At 43.6% G+C, this 26807-nt stretch overlaps 1 protein-coding gene across 4 annotated transcripts in view; it reads left to right on the top strand.

Annotated features, from left to right (window-relative positions):
- The window catches only part of SH3PXD2A (SH3 and PX domains 2A), a 273110-nt gene that overhangs the window by 227517 nt on the left and 18786 nt on the right, over positions 1-26807 (top strand). For all 4 annotated transcript variants that reach the window (XM_068400244.1, XM_068400245.1, XM_068400243.1 and 1 more), the window contains 3 exons: positions 4697-4810; positions 9349-9432; positions 22426-22543. In XM_068400244.1, the coding sequence (XP_068256345.1) occupies positions 4697-4810; positions 9349-9432; positions 22426-22543 (316 nt within the window). The remainder of the gene's footprint in view (positions 1-4696; positions 4811-9348; positions 9433-22425; positions 22544-26807) is intronic.

Genomic DNA, 26807 nt, shown 5'->3' with positions numbered 1-26807 from the left:
ATCACATCTCTGAAGGAAAGTAATTGACTGTTGGCACGAAAAGGTCTGTGTGCCAGGTCTGCAAGCGACCTGATTGCATCTAGTACTGCTTTGTAGGAAAATTTTAAGTTGTTGGAACTGTCTCTTGAGGGTTTTTGGTTCAAGGCAGAAGGACTTAAAAGGGAGCAGCTCTCTGAAGCCCAAAGAGCGCATGTCATATGTACCAGACTGCTGCTTGAGTGGGTTTTTTCCAAGGCTCTTGAGAGGTAGAGTGTCATTTAAGTATTTGTTTAGAAGAATGCGTAGTCCACTCCTGCAGGAGAGATTCCCATTCCCTCTTACAGTGTTGCTATCCTTCTTGTTTACTTTAGTTAAGCTCTTAAATTGACCGTCAAAGTCTACAGAGAAATTAATGGCTGAGCAGAGAATTAGAAACCAATGTTCAGCATGATCCTGCTTTTTTTTTTTTTTTTAAAGTGTTTTGTAGCATGTTGCGATTAGGCAGACTTCAACAGGAATAGCTAATTTTCCTGTTGATGTGGAGAAAGGGACAATATTGAAGCATGGATGGGTGAGGATGCATGTAAACATAAGCAAAACTTGCATAAAATATAATCCTTTAACTATGTTCTAGTAGTTTCCCATGGTGTGGGTTGCAGATAACACTTGCTAATTCTTTTGCTTTTTTAAAGCCTTTTGGGAAGGGGACTGGGAATACAATTAAAAGCAAGAATATGATTTTTAGAATCAAAGTATTTTTGTTGTTTAGTCACTCTCCAGTGTGACCAATCTATTTTGCAATTATTGTCTTGCGTGGCAAGTGGAACCTTTCCTCTCTCGGTAACTGATGTAGCTCCATGCTGAAAGTGCTTGAGAGTTACCAGAGCCTAGGTGGACTCTGAATGTAGAGACATCTTGGCTATTGCAGCTAGGGATGCTGACAGATGCCAACCAAAGGGTCAGTGTATGTGGGGAGAAAATTGCACGCCTACCTTGAAAATTCATGTTCTTGGATTAATATTAAGGCAGGATTTGGAGTAATGCAGCAAAGCTTGATCTGAGCTTGATCTGGGTGCAGTGGCTACAACTCCCTGTGTGCCTTCTGTGAAGCTCCAACTCCCTTTGAATCCTCATCAGGGATGGGGGCTGGGTAATGATCCCAATCTAGACATCCATGCCATATCAGCTTTAGAGTTGCATTTTGATGCCTGAGAGATAGAGGCATCTGTAAGGGTTAACTCAAGCTGCAAGGCACTGCCTAATTTTTACAGATGGTGAGAGTGCAAGAGTGAACCTCAGACTGGCTTGGCAATGCACAGAGATAACTTTACATAATTCCCTGCAGATGTTGCTGCAGAATGGTTTTAATAATGAATTGTGAAGTTGAGCTCAACTCCAGCATAGAGGGAGAACTCAATATAAATGCAATATTTTGTTCCGTGCTTCAAAAGCGAGTTTTCTAACAACGTTTCTGTGATGTTCTGGGTTTGGAAAGATGGCAGGGGAGGGGACAAGAGATAGTTTGCACCATTATAGCCCTGACTTTCTGCAAACAAAGGCAAATCTGGCTAATTTGTCTGCAGGCCATGAACCCCGTGAACCTGGGGGCCGGGAAAGGTGGTGGGACCAGATGGTAGCTGCTCTAATGCTTCTAATGAGGGGACGGAGCAAGTCCTTCATGATCAGCTGGGCAGAGTACTGCAGTTCGTGGCTGTCATGCACAGACTGCATTGTGGAACTTGTCTGTGCTTCAGCCATTTTCTGCTAGCAGTCTGTCAATTCTTACACTATGCTGTAATTTCCTTTCTATAGGGTTATGGCTTAGATGTGCCTTCATAATTCGTATTTTTGCCTCATAAGGAGTGAGCTGCCTCTGTAATGTCTGCTCAGCCACTCTTAGACCTTGCACGTCTTGCTTGTGAGCATCCGTTTTTGACTTCTCTGCTGCCAGGGGGTGCAGCTGCAAGTTTCTCAGGCTTCTCAGTTGTTCAGTCTGTTTAAGTAAAACATACTTTTTTCTGTGGACATGCTATTCCAATGAGCTGCATTAAAGCCTTTCTTTTGTCCTTCTGAGAAGCAAGCTCAAAATGGGAGGAAAGAATTTCAGAGAAGGGGCTGGTTTTCTCTGAACAGATGCTGCTGATTTCATAGTAGTTGTGGAGGTTTGTCGTTTATAGTTCACACTTTCACGTAGTTTCTAAAGATTTCCTTTATAAAGAAATTATAAATGTTCATGAGCTCCTTGGAAATTAGGAGCTTTAATCTTAGTGGTGGCTTGAAGAATCCAAGCAGCTTAAAACCTCTCTTAGACTGTTGCATGCTCTGTCTGCATGTTGCAATTGATTTGGTTGAGTTACTTGACTGTAACCTACATCAAATGTGACTTGACCTCCAACTGGTACATGGGAGCCTGTTTGTAAGATCAGTGGAGTTGTGAGGTCTCCCTGCCAAGGCCTTTCAGAGGCTGGGAATGGCAGCAGGGAGACACAGTGATATGGGGGGCGGCATGTGTATGCATGCCCGGGGGTGAGGGGTTGTTTTTTAGTGGGGAGCCTTGTTTAGATGGATGGAAGCTCAGCTACGCTATGGCCCCAAACACAAGACCTTAAACTCTGCTCTGAGGCCACGAGGCAGCTCAGGGAGCCAAACCAGAGGAGCTGTATTGCGAAATGGGCTAGCACTGGATCGGTGTCAAGGCTGTGTGATCCAGCCTTCCAAAGATGGTTTTGCCATGGTTTGTATTTGGCCCAAGCACACATTTTTAAGTGTAGGCAAGTCCTTTTTGTGCAATTGTGTTTAATTTCTTTCTGAGGAAGAGTTTACATAAATTATTCCAATCTAATTGATATCAGCTGAAAGCCAGCTTCTGACATTTTGTGCCTAATTATAAGTGTATGTTAAACTGTGTTAGCTACCCATGTCAATACGTTACTAGTAAAATAAGGAACAACCATGAAGATGTGTTTTTGAAACGGTCTGGCAGATCCTGCATGTTCGCTGCTGTGGGCTTCGTGGCAGGAGAATCCACCTCCTGCTGAGGAGGAATAACTAAATTTAAACTTTCCAACCATGAGCCTTGTGAAGCAAAGTTTCCAAACCTCTGCTGGGCCAGAAAATGGAAAGCCCATTTGTCTGAGTTTTGAGAGTAAATAAATAGAGCTACCTAGCAGCTGTGTGGTGGCGAGTGAGGGGTTTCTTGGTTGGGACACATTGTCTGCCTGCCGCAGGCCTCAGGGAGGAAAACCAGGGTTTGTAACTACTGTCCTCTGGTAAGACCTCCCATGACAGGATTTGGAACAAACTTGGGTGACTTTTAGCATGAACACTTGAGCATTGTTTCAGTTGGTTTCTTTTTTTTTTTTTTTTTTTTTTTTAAAGAAAGTTGCACGTGGCATGACGGCAGAGCCCAGCGAAGCCTCCCTTCCCCTTGCTGGGGCTGCGTGGCCATCACGCAACTCGGGGCTTTGCCCCACTGTAAATTAACTAGGATTTGTGCCCCATGTGTTTACAAACCAAGCTGGTTCATCCCTACCTTTGTTCATCACAGGCAGGCTTGGGAGTCTCCTGTGAAATTTGTTGGTTTTATGACAGCCATTAAAGTCTGTAAACTGTTTTGAGGTGCATGTACAGAAATAACTATTTTCTCAACTCCCATTGGGGAGGCTGAAAGACTAGTGTTGAACAATAGCTTGCATTGTCCTGACAAAACAACTTGCATTTTTGGAGGAGACTGTGAGATTGTAGAAAACAGCACAACTGGTTTACCTGCTTGGCTTTTTATTGTCCTGTATCTTAACCCTGACCTTATCTGAATGGAGCAGAATCTAAGTTGTGCTCATATCTGAGAGCAGCAAGCTCTTCAGTGAGTCTACATCAAAACCAGTGGAGGATTCAATGAATCAATGTAGCCAAGCAAGAAAAAAGGCGAGGATAGATATGGTTGGGATGCATTTCAGGTAAAGGTGGCTCACCTATAATTTTAGTCATCCATCCATGGATGTCACTTATAGGTTCTACCAGTATAGTTGGTGAACATTTTTGAGGACAGAAACTTGGATGTTCAGGTGAGAATGCAAGTAACTGGTGCTTATGGCCTGAAGTCACATTTCAGTCAGCTTTTCTTTCTTATTTCTGTTCTGAGCAGTACTTTCCAGCTTCCCAGGGCATTGAATTCAGGTCATGTTTGTTAAACACCAGCTGTGGTGACAAAGGCTCTAGAAGCACTTATTTTGTGTCCTGTTCTGAAATCTGTGCCCTTCCTATTCTTTCCTATTTCCATCTTTTGACTTCTGTCATAACTCATATTAGGATTTGAGCAGTGTTTGTGCTATTTCCCATAGGTTCATATACACATATGTACACATACAAAGTGTTTTGGTACTGTAGATGTACATGTTGCAAGGCTTGCTTTGAGAAACTCAGTTGGAGAACTCAAATCAGAGTTGTCATGGACAAACTTCATGCTTCTTAGAATAAACTGGTGTTTGCTCCATTGCATCCTTTTTTACGTGAGGCCTGCCTGCACACTCGTTTACCACTATAAGAATATCTGATAGAAATGGTATAATAGGACTAAAGCCCCTCTCCTTCTAGGAGGCTGCAGAATAACTCAAACCTGCACCAAAGCTGCTGACTCTGTACTGCCTTCTCAGTAGCATCTTGCTATTCTTGTTCCTCTTAATGTTGACTGAGCAACTTCTTTTGTTTCTTTTTGTAGGCTGGTGGTTTGTGAGCACAGCAGAGGAGCAGGGTTGGGTCCCTGCTACGTACCTGGAATCACAAAATGGAACCAGAGATGACTCTGACATCAACACATCCAAACTTGGGGAAGGTATGGAAAGCTTTTTGTTATCAAGCAAAAACAGGTATTCACTTGCTTTGTGCTTTTCCCCCATAGGAAAACTTTGAAAACTCTTGCTGCAACTTGTGGCTTTTAATCCAGTGTAGTAACCTCTTCACCCATCTTGTATCAGTAAATAAATTGTTGCAGAAGAAATTGGAGTGAAGCACCATGCCTGTAATCCTTTGTGACCAGCTTGGGCTGTCAGTGTGACAAAAGGTTCAAAAGCTGAAATGATGCTCACTTTGATAAGCATACAAACAATTTAATGTGCAAGTCCAAGCAGTATGTTCTGGTAGAGGTCTTGGACTCTTATGTCCATGCAAGGAGAGAATTTGCATGGCTTGTTTGCAGAAATTATACAAGTGACTGCTTTTAATTGGAAGAAGATGCTTGTTAGAGATACAGGCCATTAAAAGGAGTGAGATTTAACTTTAATGGTTACTTCTCATTACAATTTTTTTTAATTAATCCTTGAAACTAGTTTCACTGCTGTTTGCTGTGGTCTATGATTGTGTGGAAAGGTAGCTTTATTTGGTGTGGTCTCATTCTATTAAAACTGAGATGCCATTTGTCATGTATTTGTATTTAGCTGTGCTGGTTTTTGGCTAAAAGATGGTTAATTAAAGTTCCAGAAATGGAGTAGTATAACCTCACATGTTCCTCTGTTCCATTATGAAAGACTAACCACATCTTAATGGACTTCTCATGTAGCAACTGTGTACAAAGGACACTTTGATTATGATTTGTTCCATTCTAATGAATCTCTTGCTGAATTTCTAGGTGCTTTTGATGTGATGCTTATGTAAAACGTATGTGGAAACTCAGCTGACCTTTCCTTAGCACAGGCAGGAGGCTGAGAGATGTGTTGGGGTAGCCATCTGCCCATTAAGATAGCACACAGGCAAAACATAACTTTGTGCTGGGCCCCAAGGGTGACATCTGTGGCTTATTGAAATCCTTGGCTCTGTAATTCATTTTTCCCTGCTCAAAGCTACCCATATCCTGGGTCACTTAGGGTTTAGAGACAGACTGGCTGTAGACTGGTAGGCTGGGAACCAGTCTGATATGATGCAACATCTTAGCAGATGCAAAAGCAGTTAGTGAAGTTTCCCTGTTAGCAAAGAACAAAAACTTACTGCTCTTTTCTGAAAAAGTTGAAGAATGCCTTGTCTGTTGGTCTGTAGCTTCCTCCCTTTTCCTAATTTAAATATGGTGCATGCTTGACAGCCTTTTTACGTAAACCGCTTTCATTTCAATCTCTCCTCTGCCTTTCATGTCGCCCTTTGGCGTGTACTCTGCACAGGACTGTTGCCACAGAGCAGTCTTTCCTGAGTAATGGGAAATCCATCAAATGTGCCTTATCTATTTCCTCTTGGTCCCCTTTAATCCATTACACTGCTCTTCTCAGCTATGGTCAGCAGTCGCGCTCCCTGCCTTACTCCAAATCCAGATACTCTGAAACCTGAGACTGCTCTTTCGCTTCGGTTCCATCTCAGTGACAAATCTAATTGCATTACCTCTGCAGCTGCTTTGATGTGCGCCAGCTTCCACTTGCTTTTCAGTAACTGTGTTTTATGTTATTAACCACATAAGCTGAGACTTCATTTGTTGCTAGTTTTCTGCCTCTCCAGTTCTTTACTTGGGCTATTTTTCTCCTAATAGTTATTCAATAAGAGAGGAAAGAACAACTCAGATTCACTCTCTTAAAGAAAAGTGTATAAAAGTGAACATATTTACATAGAAAACTTGCCAACTCTTTCTCAGTAGGCAGGAGAGAGGGTCTCCAATGTAACTGAGGAGGAAGGCACTTTAAGTGGATTAAGTGCCCTAGCCCCTGGATTTAGAGTTCATACAAGTTTGAGTGACTCCTGGAGATGATGTCTTTCTGCAACTGTAGAATCTGTGCCTACTTTGAAAGGGTAGAAACACTAATGTGGGGAACTTTTTGTATCAGCCTCGTTGCCCTCTCCATTTGCAGTGGGCCTGGAACAAGTCCACAAGCCAGGCAGACACAGAGGTCTGCTCTGCTGTGGCAGGCCCTTGTAAAGACAAGGAGGGGCTGAATGCAACTTACATAACTTACATGAATGCTGCCCCTACATAGCAGTAATATTTCCATGTGTCTGTTTAAATAGTCCATTCCCTGAGGAAGACAAAAGTGTTTCCTCTCTGCGTCTGAGCCTGCACAGCATCTTTTGTCTGAATGAGGGTAGACAGTCTACTGCTACCTGTGCCTGTGTTTAGACAAAGACCATCTTACAAGGCTTGGAAAACATTCAGAAAGCAATCTAAAGAAACATTTGCAGCCACGAGAGCTGTTAAAATAAACATCTTAAAATGGTCTCTGGCAAGGTTTAGACACTTGTTGATAAATAACCTTTCTGGTGACTAACTATGGCATGACCAACCAAGTCCAAGTCTGGGATCAAATGGCAAAATTCAGTATTGTTGAGGAGGAAAAAATTGACTTGTGTAAAAGCATCATTGTGATATAAAAGGGCTATCACTGGGGATAGTCATGTGTTGTGAGGAGGACATGGTGTGGTGGATCTGTGTGACCCATTGTGTCCAAGGGGTACTGCTGGATGGCTGAATCCTCCAAACTCCTGGTGTGAGCAAGGAGCTGTGGGTGACTGCTCTATGTTGACACCTGAGGCAAACTTCTCCCCCCTCCACATCCCTCCTTCCTACAAGCCTTTAAGTTAAACATCTTTGATCTCCTCCCTTCTTGTATAGAAACCTCCTAATGCAGGCAGCCTTACTGTGAATTTAGCTTTAGCTTCTCTCTCTCTGCTATAATCTGTATGTCTAGTGAGGTGTCCTGTCTTGCCTCTTGTGTAGCATGTGCGTAACTGGCAGTCTAATGTCCTGTTGATTTGGGGAAAGCCACCAGGTTAAACCAATTGGTAAGAAAAACACTACCAGTTAAGGAATGAAGACAGCTCATCTTCTGTGCCACCATGGGCTTCGAAGAGGATCACTAAGTTCCTTTAGCCAAAACCACAGCAATCTATAAACTTGAAATCCAGCTCCTCTGAAAATTTGTGGTTCTTCTCTTCTTTGACCCACATTGGATCAAAGGGGAGTATAGATTACCATAAACCTAGACATTGTGTCTGTTCAGCACCACTTGCCACACCTCCACTTAGAGTGACTAGGGAAGGTTTAGGCCTTATAGCAAAGGCGAAATCGAGGAGAGTGAGCTGGGTGCAGAAGTCTGGTCTAAGCCCCTGAGAGATATAAATGGCAAAAAGGCCATGTCTTGGGGAAGCTGTTAATTTTTTTTTTGTTCAGCTAATTATTCCACACTCAAATAATTTTGTTGTGCCTGATTGTCTGTAGAGCATAGTTCTTGACGACAATGGTGTCTGCTCTCATGAGTATAAGGGTATATTCCCCAAATGAGTGCACATAAGCAGAACTGAGTGATTATTAATGCTGTGATACCAGAGTCTATGAACAGCGTCCCAGCATCCACTAACCAAATGGTTGTGTTTGCACCCCAGCAACAGCTGAAGTGTAATATTTCACATTGTTTGTGGCAGCACCAAGAACCCTTGCAGTAGTTGCCAAACTAGCATGGAAGCCCTTGAATGGAAAAAGGGAAGTGTTTGTGTTTCTGTATCAGTCCAATGGTTCCTGTGTCATTCACACCTTCACAAGGAGAAGGAACTGAGTACCATTCTACATATGTGATCCAGAAAACAAGTGGTGTCCTCTGTGCACAGCTGCTCTCACAATGCCATTTCCATAAGTGTCTTGTCTTGGTTTATATTTTAAGCATAAATTATTATTTCAGTGTGTGACTAATTATCAGTTCTGGCTTGTTAGCTTCTTGAGCCTGCTCAATAATTGCAAGATTAGATTTCTCTTTATATTTGTAATCCATACGTTAGAAGTTTGGATCATGAGAATTAGCTGTGGCAGTGATTGTGAGTCACGTCTTGCAAGCAAGGAGACATCAGACACCTTTCACTTGGGTTCTGTTCCTGGATGCTGCTGTTACAAGTGAACTCGCATAAGAGAAGCTGCCTTTTTTGCTTCTGGATTGTTTTTAGCGTGATAATTTGAGGGTTAGAGCCCCGTTGGGTTTTTCATATGAAATAGACTGAATTCTCCAGAGATCATGCAGCCTGACAAGGAGATGTAACAGTAAGGATGCTGACCTGTCGTGCCACTGCAGCCTCCTTGGACAAGTTGTCCTCAGTTGTGCAGCTTGTTTTGGGGTGTCTGTATAGTTTTTTTTGGTTTTGGTTTTGTTTTGGTTTTTTTTTTTTTTTTTAAGGAAAGCCAATAGCAAGGGTGGCAGTTTGTGACAGTTCTAAGTGGTTCGTGTTGCTCAGGCTCAAGAAGCTAACTTGTTCCACTGTACTATAGAAACTAAAACAAAGTTTCTGCATCCCACCTAACCCATTTCTGCTAACAAGACCAGTGCCTGTAAATGCCATGTTTTGTTTTTATTCCTCACCTTCCCATCATATTTTTTTCTTTTCTTTTTTTTTATTTCCATCCATGTTCCAAACTAGTTTCTAAGCGACGCAAGGCTCATCTGAGACGCCTGGACCGGCGATGGACGCTGGGCGGGATAGTCAACAGGCAGCAGAGTCGAGGTGAATGAATAGCTTCCTATGGCACCAGTCCCTAAGGGTGCACCAAAAGCCATGCTGCAGCTTTGGCTGTTGTGCACCAGGGTCTGCATCTTCAACACTCTGATAGAGAGAGGCCGAAGCTCCAGAGTTCAGATATGGATTTCATACATGACAGCTTGAGGGTGTCTTGGAGCCAGGGTTAGGCACCCCAAGACCTGGAGGCTAATAACCAAGGGTAACTCTCCAGTCTGACTCCTTGTGCTGCTTGGGGAAGCTTACATCTGTTGTGTTTTAACTTTGGGCTTAATTGTACTCAGTCTTTCCTACCTCAGTGAGGACAAGTGATACTTTCAGGGCTATTAAAATGAGAAGAATGCCAAAAAGCCGTGGTCAGAGATGTGCGCACTGGAAAAGTGCATGGTGTGGAAAGATGAGAATCAGTCCAGTTTCAGTCCCCGCTCTTCCTTGCAAGCAGTGCTTGGTACTGAAGACAGACTTCTTCAGAAGTTTTGGGAACTTTTGGTGTCAGTCCTAGGTGTTAAAATACCACCAGTAGCAGTGTGGGTTTCTTGTAGCTTTGCTGGTCTGACAGGAAGCATGGTGGGTTGGGGCGGGGGGAGCACTGTGTGTTCTGAAGCTGCATTTGGGTAAAGTCTGAGGAATCTTCCAAATCAAGCATTTCTCCAGTGCATGTGAATCATCTTTCCCAGAGTAAAGGTCCCCCTTTCTATCCCCTTCTCCCCTTCTTGCAAGTTTGTCCAGATGTGGTATTTGTTACAGTTCAAAAAGGAGGAGGCGGGGGGGGGGGAAGCACCATTTGCACCTCTGTGTAACTTTCAGACAATGTTACTGAGGGGATGAAACTAAGAAGCAGCTTTCTAGTTGAGGAAAGAGTGCCTTTTGCTACTAAGTACTTTTAAAGCAGCATATTTATCTTCTTCTGGATTTGGTGGCAGTTCTGTGTGCAGACTCATGTGCGTCAAGCACATACAACTTTTCAGTGACCTCTTACCTTTGCCTAAAAGTATTATTGAGGAAAGCAAAATAACAAGAGGAGTGGTCTTCCTACTGTAGCTTGACCCTGCAGCAACTGGAACTACCCTCAGAAGACAAGGTCTTGCTTCTTAGCCACCAAATACACCCTGAAGGCACCAAAAAAAAACCCAAACCTCATAAGCACACATACTGGCTTGTGAAAAAGAACTTGTGCTTATTTCTGTACCCCAAGAGTTTTGGAGCTACCAGTCGATCTGCTGGAGGGTAGGTAGGCCCTACAGAGGGATCTGGACAGGTTAGATAGATGGGCCGAGACCAACGGCATGAGGTTCAACAAGAACAAGTGCCGGGTCTTACACTTCGGCCACAACAACCCCATGCAGCTCTACAGGCTGGGGGAAGAGTGGTTAGAAAGCGGCCCGGTGGAAAGAGACCTGGGGGTGCTGATTGACAGCCGGCTAAACATGAGCCAGCAGTGTGCCCAGGTGGCCAAGAAGGCCAATGGCATCCTGGCCTCTATTAGGAATAGTGTAGCCAGCCGGTCTAGGGAAGTGATCGTCCCCCTGTACTCGGCACTGGTGAGGCTGCACCTTGAGTACTGTGTCCAGTTCTGGGCCCCGCACTTCAAGAAATATGTTGAGGTGTTGGAGCGAGTCCAGAGGAGGGCGACCAAGCTGGTGAAGGGTCTGGAGGGTCTGACCTATGAGGAATGGCTGAGGGAGCTGGGGTTGTTTAGCCTGGAGAAGAGGAGGCTCAGAGGTGACCTTATTGCAGTCTACAACTACCTGAAGGGAGGTTGTAGTGAAGTGGGAGTTGGCCTCTTCTCCCGGGCAACTAGCCATAGGACAAGAGGAGAGAGCCTCAAGCTTCACCAGGGGAGGTTCAGGTTGGACATTAGGAAGAATTTCTTACAGAAAGGGTCATTAGACATTGGAACGGGCTGCCCAGGGAGGTGGTGGAGTCACCATCTCTGGATGTGTTTAAGAAAAGACTGGACATGGCACTTAGTGCCATGGTCTAGTTGACAGGGTGGTGTCAGGGCAACGGTTGGACTCAATGATCCCTGAGGTCTCTTCCAACCTGGTTGATTCTGTGATTCTGTGATTTTGCATTGTCAAACTTTGTCAGATACTTCCTGGCAAATTAACTGGGAGAATTTCTGGGAATCAGTTTTCTAAGCAATTTGTTTACTAGTTTAAACAAATACATCATACTATATTGTAAACAAAGCTCCATAAGATATTAAGAGTGCACGATCAATCCCTTAGCATAGTCGACTGGTAAGACTCAAGGATCTAAGTTGCATTCCCAGGTTTTCCCTCTTGCACTCTTATGCCCACCATCTGTGTGCATCTGCTCCAGACCTGCTCTCTGACCAGTGTCAGTGTCTTCCCTGGCAGTCTTCCCCACCACAGGCTCCCCTAGTCTTTTCCATCCCTGCCTGTTTCTTGCTCCATAACAGTTTCTTCCCTATTAGGCCCAAGCAATGCTGGGTTTTTCAGTGTGTTGGAGAATATGTGCTTTATCTCAAACTAAATCTCAGCACTTGAACTTGGCTCAAACTGCAGCATCTCAAAGTTTGGGGCACTCTCCATGGCTGAGCTGCTTCTATAAGTTCTCTCCGATGCATTTCAGCCACAGTTAGCCAAGCTGGCTAAAAATAAGCTGTTCAATGTCATCTGAAATAGTAGGTTAGGGAGCTCTTACAAGAGCAGGCTCATTGGAAGTAAAGAAGGTGATCTGAATACTTGGGGATAGGTTAGAGACAGTGGCTTCATCATCTGGCATAGCTGCAGCCTATGCAGACATCTACCCCTTCCAAACTGCAGTTGTTGAAAGTATGAGTCTCTCTGAGTGTCCAGCCCACTGCTCTCCAACAGATCACAGTTTATGTGAGGTCAGGATAGCTTCTTTCTCCCTTCTTTCCCTCCCATCCCAGCCCAAAAGACTTGAACAAGGCCAAATTTGGGTGGGTTTGCACTAAAATGACGAAACGCATGAAGTGCACACACGCATCCCTCTTGCCAACCTTCAGGTCCCTGCTCTAAAGCACAGAAGAGCTAGAGCTGCTCAGATGGGAGGTTGCCAGAATTGTTCAACGCAGGCAAAACAGCTTCCCCTCCCCCACTTGGCCTCTTTCTTGGAAATAAGTTCAATTAAAAAATTTGGCTGAAATTCTTCCCACCCAGTGATATTCTGCTTGAGATAGTCCCTGCTGTTGGAAGGGTTAGCTCTGAGAGTTCACTGGAATTTAAAAGCAAGCTGTAAAGGATGCTTCCCTTTATATTTATGCTTGGGTACCACTAATAAGCATTTTTATTGACTGGGGCTATGACAGAACCACTTAAAAGCCAGAACTGAAGGAATTAAGCATTGTTTCTGAAGGCCAGGCTTTTCTAAGTGACTTGGATATTAAAAATGCTGGAAAAGCCTGAGTGCGGAAGGGAAGGGTGTTTTCTTCCCTGTTACAGGCTGCCTAATGGGGGAGAATTATCAGGGGTAACATATGGCTTATTTATTTCTACCCTTTCCAAAGCCATTTGAAGAGGTTAAGCATCCCTGAAGTTCAGATATTTGGGAGCAATGTTACCAGGTCTGTGAACAAGAAACATAAAAGGCAAATTATTGAACGTCATGGTAGTGCTGCTTTTTTAAAGCTGAAAAAAATCTGCAAAGAGAACAGCTGTAGTCTGTTTTTACAAACAGATGACATTTGTTGCTGAATTCTCTTTAAAATGGTCCGTGGTGTGCCCAGATCGAAGAGATTACATTGGTTTATGTTTCTTATGTAGCTGCAGAGCTTGGTTTTTTTTTAGAATGTTAAATGTTTTTAAATATGGTACATTTTGTAAACTTTTGTCTGTACTTTACCAAACTCCAATAATACAAATATGGATTGTGAGGAGAAGCCTGAAGGTTTGTAGTTTTCCTCAGTCCTGACACTTATTAGAGCTGCAAGGTGCAGAGTTCATGTTCTCTTGTACCAGGTAAAATGGTAATTCTACATATGCGTCTATTTGGAACTTCGGCTGGAAGAGGACTTACGATTGTTTACGGGCTGATTTCATGAGAAGTCATTTGTGCTATTACAGTTTGATTGGGAAAAGCAGGGGTTACACGCCTGTTTTATATGGCAGATATTTGACAAAAGTTATTGCTGCTTTGGTTTTGTGCCCAACACTTTCAACTGGAGCTGTTACAATGCAGGAAAGTACTTGAAAGTTATTCACATCAACAATATAGTGACATATGGGCTGAATTTCTGCCAAATGAGCCTACTATTTAAGAGTAGTTGCTAGCACAAGAAATAAGCTTTTCAATGAAAGAGTTAAAGTTCTAACCTGGAAACTATAGGTCTTCCTACTGCTTGCCTAACTTAGAGAGAACTTGATAGGGAGAGATGGGCAGGGTGTAGAGGGAAGACAGCCATGTAACCAAATGGTCTTTATACTTAAACACATCTTGAGTTGGTGTTGATACTTGAGTCCCATCTCCTAGCCGGGTGGGGTGTTCTGCAGCCAGTTTCCAAGCTGTGGAAAGAGCTCTCAGTCCGTAGTGGTAATCCAGCCTGGGTGGTGGGCTCGTGCTCTCCTCTTACCCTTTCCTGCATCCCACCAGAGCTGCTCTGCCCTCTTTAGCAGCCCCTTCACTACCCACAGGACTTCTCCCTTTGTTTGCACTCTTTTCCCTTCCTTGTCCTTGATGCTGGTGAAATGGCACAAGGCTGCTTTGCAGTGCTAAATCAAACCAGTGCAGAGCAGCTTCAGACTTAGTTTGTTCTTTCTTGTCTTCTTTTTTTTTTTCTTTCCCCCCCTCCTCTGTGCTCCAAGGAAAGTAGTAAATGTTTATTGCCCCTTGCTGGTTGAAGAAAGAGAGTATACAGAACTGTTTAGAAGAAATGTCCTTATTGTTCTTTTCTATCTGTTGGCATGATGTTTTCTGTTATTTAAAAAAAAAAAAAAGTAGGGGTGGGGGTAGAGGGACAAAGGCTGAAGAGCTCCTGTCTGCAGATGAACACATTTGATAACTGTGGACAGTTATTTTCTCTGCTGAATATTTAGACAAGTAAAACAAAGTCCATGTTGAATTAATGCATTGCTTTCTGGAACAGGGAGACTTTTTCCAGAAGCAGGTCTGACAAAGGGGGAGTGGAGCGGAGGAGTGGGGGAGGGCGAGCACAGACTGCTGACTGAGGGGAAAGTATTTTGAAAGAAAATTCTTCTGTGGTTTGGAAGATGTAAGGTTGGGGCTGTTGTATTTTACTGAGAAATCGTTAATTGCCTAATTTCTAGCCCAATTCCCCCCTATCCCCACCCCTACCGGCATTTCAAACAAGGATGGGGTCACAGAAAGTTGGGGCCAGGTACAAACACCAGCTGGGCAAAGGAAATTACCCCCTTACTTGATTGGCTCCTGAAGTGCTGCAGATAACTTCCACACTTATTTGTGGAGGCAGAAAAGAGCAAACTTATAAAATATAGGTGAAGGAGAGGTATGCAAAATGGGGCACTCAGAACTTGCAAGCAGAAACGTATGAGCACTGGCCATTTGCCTGGGAGAGATGAGACCGATTATGCAGGGCTGGAAACGTGCATGGTATTTTAGCTGCTCAAAGGCAAGGTTCCTGTCCCGAATAGTTTACAGCCTAAACAAAGAGAAGGGGTTCTGTGCATCAAAGGACCTGGGCAACTGGCAATTTGGCATGCATCTTATTACGACCAAAAGGTTTTTCACAGTGGAAAGTGATATTTATTTGGTATTTTTAAAAGCTTTTAGAGAAGGACTAAAACTAAGCTTGTTTGGCAAGGCAGGAAGTCAGGGTAGGTAAGGCTTATTTTAGGAAGGACTTGAGAGTTTCAGGTTATTTGATACCATGGAGAAGGGAGCCTACTCAGGTTGATGAGGCATCATAAGAAAGGCATGGGGCTGAGTGGGAAAATAAAGGATTTGGAGGAGTGGGAAATCCAAAGGGAGTGGAACACATGAGTGTGTACTAGGATATTAAAGCAAGGCACAGCACACAGGCTTGAAAATTCAAGATGGGACAACTGAATTGGGTGTACACTTGGTAGGAGCCTGGCTGAAGTACCAGAGTGCTGCTGTGCCAAGAGCCTTGGGCAAGAGCAGTGTGCTGAAAGGCTTGGAAGGGAGCACAGGAAGCAGGAGGTAGCTGTGTGAAAGAGGCTGAAGGGCCAGATCAGGGCTCTAGCAGTGAGGAGCAACAGTGGTAGAGGATTTTGAAGATGTTGGGGAGAGGAGCCATTACCTGGGTGATAGACTAGGAGGAATCTGAAATAACTGGTGCCAAGGGAATAGGGAAGATTGAATAAGGAAGATTTGGAAAGCACTACTGAAGCTCTGCGTTACAACTCAAGCAGTAAAACCGTAGGTCTGCTTTCCTTGACCTGACAGTAAGTATAAATCCAGACAGCCAGAGGAGGGACCAAGTTTCCTTCTCAAGACACCTCATAACTTTAATGTGTAGTATCACAGAATCACAGAATGGTTAAGGGTTGGAAGGGACCTCTGGAGATCATCTAGTCCAACCCCCATGTATGTGTGTGCACAAGTGCACATGTAAAATCTGAAGTTCTGATTTGACAGATGGGATTAGAAGGAGCCTCATGGGCTGTCAAGTTCTTGCTCTGTCAGACAACTGGGTACGGTTTCTTCAGGAATGGATGGAGCTTCATCTTAGCTGGTTTGAGGTTTTTCCAGTGGGAGAGCTGTCTTAGTGGGTCACCTGATAGGGAAAATGCCATGCCCAATGCCTAAAAATTCTTTGAGATTCCCCTTTCACTAGTAGACAGAAATACAGCAGGTGAAACAAAAGAAAACCTATTTGGGTATATGCTGATTAAAGGGAGTGTGATGGGATGGACACGTCTGCTGGCTCTTTAATTACAAGCTGTAATCCTACTCAAAAGGAAAACACACAAAGCACTGTTGTCATGGTCTGCTATTATCCAAAAATAAATGTCATTGTCATTAAGTCCTCCTAAAATTTAACAAGTTAAATGTAGCATCCCTAGTTTTTCTGTGACTGGTATGCTGTATCATAGCCATTGAACCAGCTGGCCGAGATGGCAGAAATATTTGAGTCCCTACTACACTATGGCTGCAAAGGTGACTTTTTACTATCTGATGAGTATTGCCAACGTGCCTACAGGTCATCTTGCTCTGCTGTAAATCATATGATGGTTTAAGAGCTGTATTATAAATCCTGTTTATGCAAAAAGTTGCACTTCATTAAGTTGCATCTTAAAATAGGTGAGAGAAGATGAGAGGGCACTCTTAAATTATCCTAGCCTGGTTTTAGATCAAATTTCACGAGTGTTGCCTTGACTCTGCTTACAGCAGTCTCAGAAATAGGTCTCTTTCCTCAAAGATGAGTGAAACTGCATTGAAACTGGCCTGGCTTAGTACAGAGAAGTTTTACACAGAGTTTGTGGTGCCACTACTAAAAGAACCAGTCTCATCTCCCTCAGCATCTTCCCTTCTCCTTTATGCTCACGCAGATCTGCAAGGAACCAAACCACACTTAGGGTCATACTAACTTTTCCTTGGTCACGCTGGCTTCAAGTCCGTCTCACAGCAGAGTCATGAACTGTGCAAGGAGAGGTGGCGGGTGCAAGGCAAGATGAAGGAAGGCGAAGGGAACCGCAGCATTAGGCGTGCATTCATAAACTGTGTTTTAAAGCAGCTTTTTAGTTTTAAAGCTATTGCTATTTGTGTACAAGAAAGGCTTAGCTTGGCAAAGCACTGTTATGTTGCTGGAGGGGATGCAAAATGGTTGTGTTGATGGTCTGGCATTTTTTTTTTCCTGCTAACAGCTGTGGAAGGGCATTAGATGTCAGTGGCTTGTGAAGGAGTGACCCATAACTCTCAAATACTACCAGCTTCCTTGTACGAGGTCTGCTTGAAAATAGCATGGTTGCATACAGCTGTACAAAGCACATAGTATAGGTAGCTGTAATGCAGGTCATTATACAGCTCAAATGCTTTGTCCTGTATCTATGCCCACCTCTCAGCTGGACTGCAGCAACCTCTGCTATGCTTGCTGGTGGGAAATCTCAGTTGCTAGAAAAAGCCCTCCCTGTAGTATTGTGGGCTGTTACAAGGATATGGGAACTGTCCTCTGGTGTCCACACTTTCTAGTGATCCACCAGGATCTGTCTCTATATTTTGGCCTCAAGCCTCTACTGTCTGTCTTCAGGAGACTTTACATAGAACCAGAGTTAAAGAGAAGCCTTCCTTTTTTTGGGGAGGAGAAAAGGAAGGAAGAGAAAGATTGATAGGGAATGAGGTTTTGGAATAACTTGTGGAGTGAGCACTGGGCTGCCAGGGTGTCTGGGAGGGCTGGGCAGAGCACAGCTACAAGTGGGTGGTATGAGCTGGGTAGTCCCAACAGTGCAGAAATTCTTGTTGTGCATGTTTTAAATAGTATCTGTGTCCAGGGAGGGGGGAGAATGACATGTGCTAATCCTTTCCTTCCAAGCTAAGTGGGTTGCAGTTGGATAATGCATGTTGTGACAGACTTGTATCGTAGCTCTTTGCCAAACAGGCTTTGCTTCTTCATACATGCCTTGTTCAGATTTACTAGTGCAGCTGAATTTCCAATAGAGGTACCTCCTTCAGTTCAGCTGTAGAAAATATCTTTGACCTGCAAATTAGAAGTAAAGAAATATAAGTGAAGTTGGTTAATTGAGCTATTAACAGATGTCTGGGTGTCACACATTAAGAATAGATGTGCATTTATGCCATTTTCAGTAGATCTTGAAGGGGAGTGGGACTCTCATCCCATTGTTTCCAAAGTGCAGCCTTTTAGCTGATGTATGTACTTTGTAGCATGCAGTAAAGTTAATTCTGCCTGCTTGACCTCAACAGTGAAGTTGATGTAATGGAAGCTGCAGCTGGGGAATACAAATTATACTTTTGTTTGCATTTTTTTTGCTGGTAATTGTTAAGTCAAAACTTAATGAATCAAAATTAAACACTTTTGTATTCTCTGTAGGTCTGGGCATACAACTTTGGTAGGTCTGGGATGGTTTACTGATGTTTTTTATACCATTGCCTGTCATAGTATCTGAATGAAACCAACATGTTATTTCAGATTTGTCAGTGTAACTCAGAGCAGTGTCTTTCTACTGGCTGATGCTCTGCTGATTCTCTCATGAAACTATTCATCTGTGCTAAGTCTTTCCAGTAACTTTATGTATCATTCATGAAGTGTCAAATATCTTCTCTTAAAGACTTTTGAATAGTAATCTGATATGTTGAATGCTTACATCAATCCTCTTAAGTGACACATCCACTGAAAGCTCCACTGCTCCCTTCAGCAAATCTTGGTTTATACAAAACATCCACTGGCTAGAGATAGTCTTTGAGAAGCAAAACAGAATTACACTTTGGTTGCAAGGGGGCCCGTATCTCCAGAACGCTGTTTAAGTTACAAACCTCATGTATGTTTGTGGTATCTTCTGAACCACTGAAAGAAACCAAACGTGTGTAATCTTGGAAATAGCTGTAATTTTTGCTGTGAAAGCACTTTGCAAGGGGAAATTGTAATAGTGGCTTCCTGGTTTTGATCTGTAGGCTTAAAAATAGAACTGCTAAACAAAAATATTGTAGAACCATCTTTTCTAAGTGAATTTTTAACAGTTTTGGTTGTCTTGCTTGTTGGAAGGACTTTTTTTTCTCTCTTTCCTTCCTACTTCTGTTCAGTCTCTTTTTCCCCTTCCTCTGTGTAGGGAGGAATCGCCTGAAGGCTCTCCTCTCAAAGAGCGGTCTTGAGTTGAAAGCCACAAGACTGAAGATCTAAGCAACAGAGGTGCTCATGGACAGGCTAAGACGGTGGCAGCTCAGAAAAGCCCACAAGTCTCACCTGTGCATCCCAGTGTCACAGTACTTGGACAGGGCTCCATCCTCCTTAGCAACTCTGTGTTGGTTTCTAAAGCTGGCCAATGTCTCTGGTCACTCAGAGCCACTGATGGGTGGTATCCAGTGTGGTGTGTGCAAGGCAGCAAGGTGAGAGCAGCAACACACAAAGCAGTAATCTCAGTACTGGAGGCAGAGTGCTGCTCAGGAGCAGTCTCTATCTTCAGTAAACCTGAGCGATGGTGAAAAGCTCAGGAAAGAGGCTAAAGCGCTCTCAGCTGAGGATGTGGCTTCTCCATGCAGCTGGCAGCCGCTTTTTCAATGCGCCACCTCAACAGCATGGTCAGTCCTTCCTGGCCTGTTTCAGCCAGAATGAGAGGAATTGTAGGATAGCTCTTTACCTTGAAACTAACTGAAGGGAAGTCCAGGTATCAGTGGCTGGGAGGAAGGCAGTAATGAACTGGTAGAGCAGTGATGTGTGTCCATGTGCATAGCTGCAGGCCCAGAAGGTGTGTTTGCAGAAGTTGTTGGCTACTGTAGTAGCTTGCATGGATCTGCTGTCCTTTTCCCTGGCCGGCCACTCATCTGTATTTGGAATGGAGAGAGTGGGTTTGTGCGGGGGAAGAAGGGATCTAATGTTTGGAAGGTGATTGCATCCTAGTTTGCAAAGGACCCTCACCCCAAACTTTGATTTCCCTTGAATGATCACACTCGGAAACGCTGTTGGGGTTGATGGGTGACCACTGTCTCAATTCCTTACACAGGAGAAGCTCTGCTGGAGTAGGAGTTCGGAAAGCTGTCTTGAAATCCAGGAGTGAGCACCTCACTCATGGCCTCCTACCCTGTCCTCTGCAGAAGGATGGAGGTCACATCCCTGGAGAGTAAGACCACTGCCTAGCAAGAGGAACTGAATAGCTGTCTTTAACTACAGCAGGGACTGCTGTTTATGTGGAGGAAAAAATAAGATAAACAGAGAAACTTCTGTTGTAGCTGTAGAGGCAAGGGTGAACTCTGATAGCCTGGGTTACAAAGCAGCTTTGGTATGGGGGAGAGAAAAAGCAGAGCTTTCTTCCAACACTCAGCAAACAAGCGGCTGAGCTCTTTATTAGTGTTCTAGAAACATCCCTGAAAGTGTCTGAAGCAATGGGTATCCGGACAGTCCTGTAGTTCTGCACGCTTGAACTTTCCCTTGGCCCTCTCCTCTCAGGGACGAGCTCTAGCTGCCCAGGCATCTTCTGCAGTTCAGTTTGGTGCTTGGGGCTTTGCATGCAGTGGAAACTGGACATGTAACTATTTCAGCAGCAGCCACTTGAAATAAAAGAAAAATGAGTCCGCCTTTACCGTGCAGAGCAGAAACCCAGCTAGGAAAACTGTCCTGTGACTTTGAAACAGTTTCATTAGCTGGGTTTCATTCGTCAGGCCCCATCTTGTAGTAGAGTATTTCTGTGAGGTAGATCTCATATCCTGATGGTGCTAATTACAAACTATCTGTAATTCCTTAAAAGTGTTAAAACAGCTAAAGCAGCTTTTCTAGGGGAGAGCAGGAGAGAGTATTTTCCCCTTGGAGGCAAAAGTTTGACAGATTTTACCCCATCAGAATTTAGAAGGATCCAAATGCAACCCATTGAGGGAATTTGACTTCAGAGGTGTAGCTTTGCTGAATTTTCTGCCGTCAGATGCTCTGCCAACATTTTTTTCCCCTTTCTGAGGTATTATTTCTTACTTTGTCTCAGTAAGGTCTTTTTTGCTTTAAAGTTTCCATGCTTCACCCAGCAACACAATGCAGTTGAGCCACAAAACCAAACAGGTGGTTGGGTCTGCGTCACTTTCTCCAAAAGAGTGTTGCCTCAAGCTGCTGCAACCTTTCCATAGCTCCTTTGTTTTGCAGTGATCAGGATCTCTGGATTCACTTAATTTCCTGCTTGTTCCTGTGCACTGACAACCTTGTATTTGTTCCTGGCTGTGCCTTGTTGTGACTGCCAGTAGAAAGTGCTGGGAAGGCCTGTTGGGGTGTGCTTTATTGCTTGCCTTCCCTGCCTTTGATCTAGCTACAGAAACTCATGCTGTTACATGCACTGTAGCTTGGGTTCAAGAGAGGGGTTTGGTAACACTTTCCATGTCTGCTGCTGCAGAGCAAGGCTGGTAGTTCATGTTTTCAATGAGTTATAATTTTTTAAGCTAATGGAGGAAAATTTGACCTTGAGCGTGATGGAAATGCTACACTAAATGACTCCTGGTGGGTGGAGGAAGATGCTGAGGAAGTGTCTGTTCTGCTCTGCTTATTGGCTTGCTCTCAGCAAGACTGCTCACCTCTGCCCAGCAGGGAAGGGGATAGCCGATGGACATGAATAAGGATGCTAAGATTTTGTCTCAAACACCATACTTGTAATCTAGCCTGTGCTTTTGAAGTATGTGTCTTAAGTTCTGGCCCTCCTTTTCCACTGCCACCTGTGTTATTTCTCTGGAGTGAGGTCTAGCAAAAGTATGTTTGCAAAACACTTCACAGCCTGTGAGTGCAAGATGCTGTATGCTCTCCTGTCAAATGCAAACCCCTTACATTCTTTGTTACTTTTTTAATGCTGTTTCAAGCTTGTTACTGTGGACCCACGCTGTTCAAGAGGTGCAGGGAGAGCAGCGTGATGGGCCAGCCCCTCTGAGTTGGGGAAGGTCAGTCCCTCTCGGGATGCAGGGCTCCGGTTTCAGTAACACAATGCTTCGTACAGCCATGTGTGTGTTCAAAAGAGCCAACTGGCTGGAGCTCCTGCGGTGACGCTTGGCTGATTTGGCAGCTGGGTTGATTCTGTCAAGTTACAGTATGGGAGTTAAGTCCAGCTTCAAATCCTCTCCCTTACCCATTTGAGGAACTTGGAGGGGGGGGGGAGAAGAAGTGGGGAAGCTCTCTGGGGACTTTTGTCATTATTGGCATGGAAACACTTTGTGATTATCAGCAGCAGGGTAGTGGTGAGGGGCTGATTATCTATCATGTCGTCAGCATAAATAATCAGTGGGCCCCTGAGCAGGGCTCCGCCTTTTGTAATGGCTCCACGTAATCACTGCATAACAGTTTAAAAGCAAGCAGAACAGAAAAACAGCTGGACTAATTCTGACCCTAACTGATGTTGCCTTTTCTCCCTTCACTAGAAGAGAAATATGTCACTATCCAGCCGTACGCCAGCCAGGGGAAGGATGAGATTGGGTTCGAAAAAGGGGTCACCGTGGAGGTCATCCAAAAGAACCTGGAAGGATGGTGGTACATAAGGTAAAGAAGCCGTGCAGCCAGATTGCTGCAGAACCTGTGACAATGAGCTTTTCTGATCATTCACTTAATGTTAGCATTTAAATAATTCTTTAGCTGGACAAGGAAGCCCAAATTGTTTATAATGCATCTTGAAGAAATGTAAAGAAAAGACTAAGATGATATAATGGCTATTAAAGTAACACTACAGTGTCTGCAAAAAGCTGGGGACCGTTCCAGTGGGGAAATTCCTGAACTTGTAGTTGGTTTTTGTTTTTTTTTTTCCTTCCTTCAAGTTAAAAGCCCATATCTGAGTTAAGATCTGTGAGTCCTAACAAGGCTTTCTGTTGTGTGTAATTTTAATGTGCTTCCAGTATAAGGGTTATTCTGCAACACGTTTAAATCTATTTATAGCAATGCTGAAAGGCTGATTGTGATCTCTTGAGCTGTTTGGGGCAGGTAATGTTATTTTCAGGGATACAGGAGACCAGTTTCCTGGCTATAGCCCTTTTCCAAACTTATTGATGGTTTCAAATAATTTGCCTGATTTCTGCCTGTCTATATTAAGTATTCCTAATGTAGAAGGACTGGATTCCAAGGGCATGCGAAGTTATTGTCATGTATCAAACTTTATTACGAATTTGAAACAGCGGTCATAGAGGAGACTTTTGACTTAAGAATCCCCTTTTTAAATGCTTATGGGGAGAATGTAGGTTGGATATGTCTCAGATAATGATATAAGGTGTCAGGATGAGTACTTAATGAGACCTTTCTCCATGTAGGTTCATGCAGCACTTAGGTTTTAGAGCTCTTTCATGATTCTGCCCCTTGTTTTGTATCTATGTGTGAATCCAGCAGTGCTGTGACATCCCGTTTCTCTTTAAACAAGATGTAATAGAACAGGTAGCTCAGAAAGGGAGGTTTCTCTCAGCCAGTGCAAAACATCTCATCTAGTCATCTTTTTCCATTCAGCATGTAATTATAGTGAGGATTTTTTCCCCTTTCCCTCCCCAAGCCATAATTTGCTTTTGTTTGAATTCTGCTTGATTTATCAGCTATGAACGAGGGCAATGAAAATGCTGACTGAAGCAATGTTGTTGTTTTTCTTGATGTCCCGTACTTAGAAAAATGTTGGGCTTTTTTTTTTTCTTCTATCTGGTGCTCTCATAGAGGGAATAGGCTAATAAAGATAGCAGTGGAGCCAGGAAGGCACTCTAGATAGGAGGAACTCAAAAATGCCTGGGTTTGGTCAGGTCACATTTTTTTCTCCTTTAATCATTCACAGAAGTGCAATTCAAAGTTGCAGATAGAGGAATCAAGAGCATATAGGTTTTCTGAGGGGCAAACCATTGCAAGACATCTTTAGTTTATTTTGGTATTCTTCTGAAATGAAGCCTTATTACTACTGTAGGTTTCCCTTTGCCATATTAACAGTTCTACCATAAGAAGAATTTCTCTTTTTCCCCTGTTCCTCACACACTCCTTTGGGCCAACCCAAAACATTCATTTTTCTAGATAGCAGAAGTGCATTCTGGTGACAGTGACACTTGCTGCAGTGGCTTAAGTGGCTCCTTCATGGTGATCTACTGGAAGAACAGTGGATGCCCCAGCCACCCGGTGGTAGCTGGAGAATGCAGCATGCCCTTGGCTGTTTTTGTAAGAGGAATTTTGAGTTGAGCAACCCCTCTTCTTGTTGAAAGGTTTGTTAGGTGCTCCCCATATGTGTGTGGCAACTGTGCTGGGTGTCAGCCATCATCCTTTCTGCTGCTCTGGAGCACTATGCAGCAGTCTTGCTGGAGGATTAAACCACTCTTAGAAACTTTTTTTTTTTTTTCCATGGGCAACGCTTTTGGTGACATTGATGCGGTGATCCATCCCTGACAAGCTGGTCCTTCATAGCCTGAGTAGCTGAGCTTCAACTTCTTGTGCTGTTTATTAGACTTAAACTGCTCTGAATACTGTTAGGTACCACTCAGAAAAGGATTCCTATTCTGCAGCAATATACTTTTCTGAGTATTGAGTGCCTTAAAAGGAGCAACTCCTTCTCCTGCAGTGATTGTGAGGGGAGAGGGAGCAGGAAGAGACTGAAGTTGAATCCTACTGCCTTTTTGCCTGCTGAGCTGGGTAGCAGAGTCTGAACACACACATCAATGTGTAGAAATAAAAACAAATCCAGCAGCTTGCAAATGGAATCCACCTTAAAGACATTAGCTTGTTCCACCTTAAATATGTAATTTCCCCAAATTCCTGGCCATGTGCTGATCCTCATTTCCTGTCCTTTTTATTTTTTTCTTCTTTCTTTTCTTTTCGTTTTTTTTTTTTTTTTTTTCCCCCTCCTAGTTTGCTTCCCTCTGGAGTAATTCCAGTGCTCTGGAGCTGGAAAGCAGATGTGACTCTCAGACTCACAGAGGCAGTTCTGACTTTTTTTAACATTCCTATGGTTTGAATCCATTTTTTCCTTCATGTAATATAAACAGGGAGAGTTTTGGAATCACAGAGGAACCAAATCACTGCACCTAATTCTGCAGCCCTCTCGATTCAATGCTGTAGAAGCTAGAGGCAATATTGGTATCTTCCTTTATTTTACCCTGTGTGCATTACGACTTTTTTAAAAAAATCATTGGGACTCTAGAGAAGTGAAAGGAAGGCTCTGACCTGGGATCCTTCTTACTGTTCTGCTGAGTTCAGTGGGTCTGTGTGCTTCCTGGTATCATCATGGCTGGCGTTAGCATCCATTATTTAGATCATGCTTTGTATCAGTTACTGTCACCTGGGGGTAATCGCATGGTGTCCAAGTGGTTTGCAGGCCAGATAAGTAGCAATATGCTAAGTAAAGCTTTTGTTATTTGCCTGCTTCATTTTGTGGCTCATTTGAGCCTGAGCCCACATGATGAAGTGCAGTTGGGTGGTGTTAGTGGCACTGAAATGAGGAAGAACCTAGGATGGGGTTTGAAATGTCTCCAGTAGGTTGTGAATATAAATGAAGGAAGGATACTTGTGACTCAACTCTTAGATGTGAAATGAAGATCATTCCAGTTCAGGACTTCTCTGAAGCTGATCAGCAGTTGCTTTAGTTCTTTCGCCTATAAAATGGGGAGGTAAGTAGTCTTCGAAGGGGATGTTCACAAAGGGCCTTGAGATTGCCAAGTTTAAGGACCAAGGTGAAAAATGTAAGCCTATTTGACTTATATAATTAGCTTTCATTTGTGAAGTTGCACAAACAAACTAGCAGTTGCTGGCAGCTACTGCTCAGCATTAACTTCTGGTTGAATTTACTAACTCACAGGAAGAAATAACCAGCAACATCCTCTCTACTGAGGGTATGTTGCCCAGAGTTATTAACTGTCCAGCTATTGCTGCTACTATTCATTGGGAGAAACTATGTGAGATTAGAGGTGTCTGAAGTAGCAGGGTTATATGGGCTGATCCAAATACATATAGTTGTCAGGAGAACTAACGAGCCAGTACAGAACCTGCCTGTGGCTGCCTTTCTGATCTTAAGCATGTTAAGTCTCCCACAAACTAAGATGGATGTAAACTGTTTTTTCTTGCTAATTTTGCACAATCAAGCTCTGTTGAAAGTAACCTTTGGAACTGGAGTGCTCAGTGCGTTGGTGAATGTGGCTTTCTCACAGACAAAAACCTTTACATCTCCAGATCATGTAAAGTTATAAATGTCCTTTAAAAAAACTTCCCTGATGCACAGGCAGCAGAAAACATTGGTCAGTAACTCTGCAAAAGGGCCGTCTACTGCAAAAGCAGATGAAGCCAAAAGTCTTCAGGGCTGGAAACTGGCACTGAGAGATACCTTGCCACAATAGGGGATGTGGCACACATTGAGACCTTTTTTCCTTTTTTTTTTTTTTTTTTTGGCTTGGTTTGAGGCTTATCAGAAAAGCCCAAAAGAGGACAGGATTGAATAGATCCAAATTGCATCTTGACGTAGTGTCAATGGCTGGATGCTGTGTATCTGTTGGAAGTCAAATCAAATTATTACCATTTTGCTACTCCTTGTTAGCCTCCATTTGGCAAACAAAGCTCAGAGCTGTTGGGCTGCTTTCCTTTGACACCAGGAAAAACTTGTCACTAAACTTTCTGAACAGGGGAGATCCCATATCTTTGCCTTCATGTGTGACAGAAGGCAGGTATGTAGGGAGAAGCAGCATCTCTGGTGTCCTAGCTGATCTAGACGGAAGGGGAGGAAAAGGCAAGATTCTGGACAGAAAGGTCCTTGTGGTCATTGGTAGAAGTACAGCAATTTTATTTCCTTTTGTACAGGAAGAGTAAT

This window comes from Nyctibius grandis, chromosome 4 (assembly GCF_013368605.1).
Source record: "Nyctibius grandis isolate bNycGra1 chromosome 4, bNycGra1.pri, whole genome shotgun sequence".
Lineage (NCBI taxonomy): Eukaryota > Metazoa > Chordata > Aves > Nyctibiiformes > Nyctibiidae > Nyctibius > Nyctibius grandis.
Note: the sequence above shows the minus strand (reverse complement) of the source record. Positions and strands in the feature narration are given on the sequence as shown.